At 35.1% G+C, this 6,443-nt stretch overlaps 1 protein-coding gene across 1 annotated transcript; it reads right to left on the bottom strand.

The window, feature by feature from the left end:
* Positions 1-1,992: 1,992 nt before the first annotated feature.
* LOC127871252 (uncharacterized) lies at positions 1,993-4,882 on the bottom strand. Its single transcript, XM_052414004.1, has one exon. It carries the CDS (start codon positions 4,876-4,878, stop codon positions 2,173-2,175), a length of 2,706 nt encoding a protein of 901 aa, XP_052269964.1. The 5' UTR covers positions 4,879-4,882; the 3' UTR covers positions 1,993-2,172.
* Between the last annotated feature and the right edge of the window lie 1,561 nt (positions 4,883-6,443).

Raw genomic sequence — 6,443 nt, 5'->3', positions numbered from 1 at the left:
TCTAATATTTAGTTTGGCAACTGTTCAGTATTTCTGTTTCCTCGCAAATATCAAAACTACAACGAAAATGTTCAAATCTGAAACATATTTTCGCTTTATTTGGTCAATTTACCAATACCTGAAAAGGTCCTGTAGTGTTGTGTGTAAATGAATAGTTGAATGTAACCTGTGGTGTTTTGTACGACTAAGAGTTTTGGTAATGAACGCTTTCTGAGTAGCATGGTCTTGTTGTCCTTAAACCCGTAATTGGCCATTTATAACGTGCTTGTACGAGCTACAACACTAAACGACGAGGATGGCCAACCTTCCTCCATTTCCTTCGTTCAACATCCATGACAGCGGCGACACGTCAAATTCTTCGTCAAATTCAGCCGGCGTACGGTGGCGTAAGTGGACGGAAAAATTAGACAATTTAATCTGTGCACTGGACATTGATATTGACAAGCGCAAAAAGGCTCTCCTTCTGCATTACTGTGGCGAAGAGTGTTTCGACATATATGACTCGTTCACTGATGAACAAAAAGGGGTAGGTTCTACTAAAACTGTACAGAATGAAAACGGTGATAACATAGAAACCCCTGACGAATATGGAAAATTGTGTTCCTCATTCAAAAACTATTTCACTCCGAAACAGAATCTTACCTACGAAATCTATAAGTTTAGGCAGTCGAAACAAGAATCTGGTGAGTCGATCGACACCTTTTACACAAGGCTAAGAACCCTTGCAGCGACATGTGATAGGGGGTTCAGGTTATTTTTTTATGTACTGAATCTGTTGTGTTTTTCTCGTTATTTGGATAGAGAATATCATTACCTTCAAAACAAGACCAATATCATCTTTATAGCACAAATACTTTTTAAGATATGGAATTTTTAAGATCTCGTTTTTAGGGATTTTTGTGCGCAGTTCCTATGCAATTATATAATGGGATGTACTATGGTAGATGGCACCGAAATACTACAAAACAAAGCAAATTTGTTCTTTAAATGTTATTTCAGCTAAGCTTATTCAGTAAATGCATAATAAAGTATACATTTTTAGAAAGGTAATTTGATCAGTGATATTTTTTAACAAGTTATGACAATTTTTTACGAAAATCCAGTCATATAACAGAAAAAAACGTTGCTATGGAAACGGGTAATAAAAGCATACAATATAAAAATTGCTAAAATTAAAGATTTTTTGTCAATTAAAAGACAAAATACTTTTACATATGGTGGTTTGCAAAGTGAAGACCATTACTAATAATATTTAGCAACATTTTACGGAATCTGTCTCCATAGCAACCAAAATCAAAAGCATAAAAGGAAGAATTGAAAGCATAAAACTACGCAATTTGTAAATAATTTAGGTTCAATAAAACTCTTATCCCAATACTCATAATCAGCACAAAATACTATCAATTTGATAACCATACATCACTGCACATGACATGTACATGCATCTATTTGCAAAGAATAGTGAAAAAGGGTTGCCATAGAAACAAGTCAAAACACCCAAAATTTTTAAAAAGTGCGAAAAAAGGTATTTGTGAAAAGTGTTTGATTGGTTTCATAAGTATGTACTTCCAAATGACTTCTCTTACTGAGAATGGTATATTGTGAAACTTAAGGTTATGCAGAAAGCTGTTTCCATAGCAACCAACAATTTAAAATTAATGAGGTACAATAACAACAGTGTATTAACAATAGTGTACGCGCAAAAAGTCCCTTCAATCAACCTTACATCCTTTGTCTCTCTCACTTCTTATATTAAGGTATTATTCAGATTAAAACATGACATTTTGTTCATGCTTTTTGTGAAAACTAAGTTCTGAAAAAGAAAGAGCAGTGACTAAAATATAAAAATACTTCAGTTTCTTTTGGTACATCTTTAGTGAAATAACAATTTTCAGTTTTAAGCAGCATTCTCATGCCGTGGTGAAATTACTCTGTAAGGTACATAACCTTGCGTATGTTAGATCGATAATTAAAACTATATTTATTATATATAAAACTTCTTTCATCATCATCATGATTAAATAAATAACAATGTCTCCAGTGTCCTCCCCTTTTGAAACTGTCATCTATTGACACAATATTTAAGTCAAGAAATCCTTTGAGCATTATATATATTTTTAAAATAATATGTTTGTAACCATACCTGGATACAAACAAAATACTTTGACTCAATTATGACAGTATCAGATCACCTTTCTCCATGTCAATAATCAGTGGCATTCTCCATTCATCAGCATCATCGTCGTCATCGTACTTTACAATATATTCTGTTTTTCTGCCCTTTTCTAATAACATTTTTATGACCATACCTGAATACCAGGAGACTTCATTTGTTTCAGGATCACGACATTTGTGCTTGAAAGTTTTACCAACAAGTAAATTTGGATTTGTACTTACCTGTGGGAGGAGAACTGCCTGCTGCTGCACACGAATTTTGTTTCGGCCATCTCTTATCTTTAGGGCTAATGCATTTTTTGACTCGTTCAACTTACTTTTTGCAGTGTCAATGTTTATATATTGCAGTGCTGGTAGTATTTCGACATCTGTTTCTTCATCGGCATTCAGTCGAATAATGTCAATGAGATTTCTCTCTAGGTCATCAACTGAAAAAGATCTACCTTTGCATACCTGCTGAAACTTTTCTTTTGGACCCTTGCTGTGGATGACATTCTTCCTAAATTGAAGCTGTGAAATGAGAGCATCTTTATATTCATTATGTTGGGCTTTGCTTTTGTACTGAAATAAATCTTCTTCTGTCAACCAAAGACCACCTAGAGAATCAAGTTTTTTTGTTAGTTTAACTTTCTGTGAATATTGTTTTTCTTCTTTTGCTGTTTTCTGTTGCTGCCTTTTCCTAAGAATTTCAAGTTTATGTTCAAATAGTTTCTTTTGTCTTTCCCTGAAAGAAAGCATAGCTGATGGTGCATTGCTCCTGGCATCATTTATAATTACTTCCTTTTCATCTGCAGGTAAAGAATTTAACCATGAACTGGTCTTATTATTTGACCACATTATACAAGACTCATATGCAGTGGTACTTGCAGACGGCTTCAGTCGCATCAAGGCATCAAGCTGACCGAAGTCACGCTCTGAGCAAGTGTTCGTGGTGGGGACGTTCTGTGACCGTGTAGCTTCTTGTTCACCTGGAAGAAAAAATTTACCCCCAGGGAGCTGGTCCTTAGCTTGTCTTTCTAATATCAGCATCATCCCTCCACAAATCAACTCGAGGGCCATCTGAGTATACGTTTCATTTACTGGATCACCTGTAGCTGAAAAGAGAGATCTATATATTTCATCTTCGTGCAGTTCCGTACCTGCAAACACAGGCTGCCCATTCATCAGCGGCGATGCATCTTTAGCAAGGAGATCAAGCTGTACCTGCAAATGACTTAAATGGGGATTCAGTGCTAGTATATTTTCGCTGTTTTCAATGATGCGCCATAGAGGACCTGTAATCAGCTTGTTGACAATACCTAGCGCTCTGATGCCACAAAGAGTTGCTTTTTCCCTGATGTCAAATGAAACACTTTTTAATAGTTCGTTAGGATCAGACCAAGCATTCAAAAATTTTTGGATATCTTCTGCGTGATGATAAGTTGCACCTGCAGCATAGAAAAGATGATTAAACCTGTGTCCTCTGAAAGAAATCATTTTGTTACTTTTGTCAATAGATTGTAAATAAGTACTGAAATGTGAACCTATGCCGGATTTCTCGCACCCCTGCATGGTCAGTGCTTTGCTTGCCGTCCTAGCCAGTCTTGTAGCACCACTTTCTTTCCACTCGAAGGCATAAGGGTTTCTACCACTGCTGATGTTGGATTCAAATAAAGACAAACATTTGTCAACCTCAGAAGCCATATTAACAAAGATATGCATTTTGCAAAAGTATGATGATATTTTGCTGACTTCTTCTCTTACTTTTTCATCCAATGTGTCCCAAGCAGTGAAAACTTCTGGAAGAAAATTTTGTTTAAGTTCTGTTAATTGCCTATTAAATGCTGGATTTACAGCCCCTTGGTCAGACATAGTACTAGTAATGGAACAAACTAGTTTAGCCACAGTCTCTGAGTCTGCTCCATTACCATTACTGACTGCCTTTGCAAGGTCATCAATTTGTTGCTTGAAGGCTTCCATCAAAGTGTCTGTGTCTCCAGCACTCACCTCACTAAGACCAAGGCTATAAGTTCTTTTATCAGTTGTCGTGACCTGAAAAGATTGAAAATGACGGTGCGATTTGGTAGTTCCATCTTGATGCAAACAATTCCCTGAAATGGAAAGTTCAGACATATCTTTTAGCATAGCTAAGGCAACCTGTTTCTGTGCGACTCTCTTTCCTTCGGAAACTAACCTGCTCTTGACCCCAGTACTAGGAAGCCTGTCTAAAGTCTTACCTGTGAGATTCTGGACAACGATTTCCATGACCCGATTTACCTTTGACTGGCTAACACCGCATTCTGAAATGAGAGTCATAATGGTTTCCCTAATTTCATTAGCGTATTTACCATCATAAAAAGTTTGAATGACTGGGTCATCAATTGCCTCATTTATCTGTTCTAATTCTATGATTTTTAACTCTTTCTGTCTGATTTCATCTTTCAAGCTAGCAATTTGATTGGAATTTTGATCAACTGCTCTTTCTTTTTTATTATTACGACTTATTTTAACTAAAAGATTTCTCTTCTCACGCTTCATTCGTTCAACTTCACTTTCATGCTCTACTTTCTCACACAATAGCTGACTGATCTCATTTTGTTGGTCTTTAAGTTTTTGAGACTGTTTTTCAATTTTTTCTTCTCTACGCTTCAGTTTTTTATTTACATTCCTGGTGTTCAGTTTACTTAATTTTTGCTTTTTCTCTTCAAGTTCCTCTAATGTCATATTCAACTGATCAGACATCTTGTCAAATTTCTGTTCCCATACTATACACTGTTTTTCTAAACATGATCTTTCTTTCTCTGTCACAAGTACCGACTGCCACTTTCTATTTATGACTTCTAATAAACCTAGCAACATGTCAACTTTTCTTTCACTTCTATTAACTTGAATAGATAAGTTTTCATTCTCATTATCTATTTCTTGTATTACCCTTTTCAAATTTCTGTTTTCAGTTACAACATGCTTATCAGAATTAACACTTCCAGCACCATCATCAACATTTAAGCTATTGCTCTTGGGAAAGACAAATACTTCAGCTCTAAAATTTTCCAACTCTGCATTTTTTTTATCACGCACGAGTTTTCTTTCCCTTTTGTACAATTTACTAATCTTCATTCTCAGACTGGCCTCAGTTTGATCACAAACCTGAGTACCATACCTCTCTTTGAACTCGCACAAAGAAGATTTAAAAGTAATTTTCCCGCAACAAAATTGTTCAAAAGCTGTGATAACATCTTTGTTGGTCAAGGCCTGTTTCCCGGTATCAAGGTTATGCGATTCTGAAATGGCAAAAATAGACGCATCAATAGCTAAAAAGTTAAATATTAAACTGGTGTGTGCGGTCTTGTCATATAGGCACGCCTTGTGTCATAATAGCAGGACGGCTTTAAAGTTATAAATATAGCACGCTAGACACGGGCTAGTATTAATCAGAAACAACTGGGCCTTTTAAAGGCATGACGGCATGTTATGTAAATATTTTATGGTAAAGTATGTAAATAAAGTCATGTAATTATTTATTTTTTAAGTGAATCACTGCTACTTAAATGTTAAATAGTAAGTTAAACCTAAAAGCCTAGCATGCTAGGCTTAGGAATTTAGTTTGTTAATTTTCTTCAATTTCAGAATTAAATTATAAGTTGTAAGTTATGCTTCTACATGTCCCGACCAGCAGTACATGTATACAAATTATAAATGTGAAGAAAAAAAATAAAAAAAATAGCCCTGTTTATATCCACATCATGGCTCATCACGATGGCTTCATGGTTTTTTACTACTCGACTCTTCAAAACAGAACATGGTCACAACTGCCCACAGTCACAATCCACAACATGTGGAACTGAAACAAAAAGAATTAACCACAAAGAACCATGCTCTTTCAATTTTCTTTCACTCGCAATTATAAATAACAGCAAATTTGTCAATTTCAAAAAGATACACCAAAGGAGCACATATACCATTTAATACATTAAAAAGAAATTATGGTTGGATATAAGTTGAGAAAATCATCAAAATGATATTATTAATTATATCTATAGAAGGATATATTTATTTCCGTATTACATTACCACGAATATGACCTTTTATTTATATCACGAATACTTGGGGGCTGAAAACTAATATAAAATGCATACGTTTATGCATGCGCACGAGGATCAAAACAGTTATTACATACGTAGCGATTAACTTTTGTAAAATCAAGCATATTTAACGACGTAATTACACTACCGGGACATCATTTACGATATAAATTTAGGTCTTGATCTATACTTTTTATTGTGAATGTG

Source organism: Dreissena polymorpha, chromosome 3 (genome assembly GCF_020536995.1).
Source record: "Dreissena polymorpha isolate Duluth1 chromosome 3, UMN_Dpol_1.0, whole genome shotgun sequence".
Taxonomy (NCBI): Eukaryota; Metazoa; Mollusca; class Bivalvia; order Myida; family Dreissenidae; genus Dreissena; species Dreissena polymorpha.
This window is presented reverse-complemented; position numbering and strand designations above follow the sequence as displayed.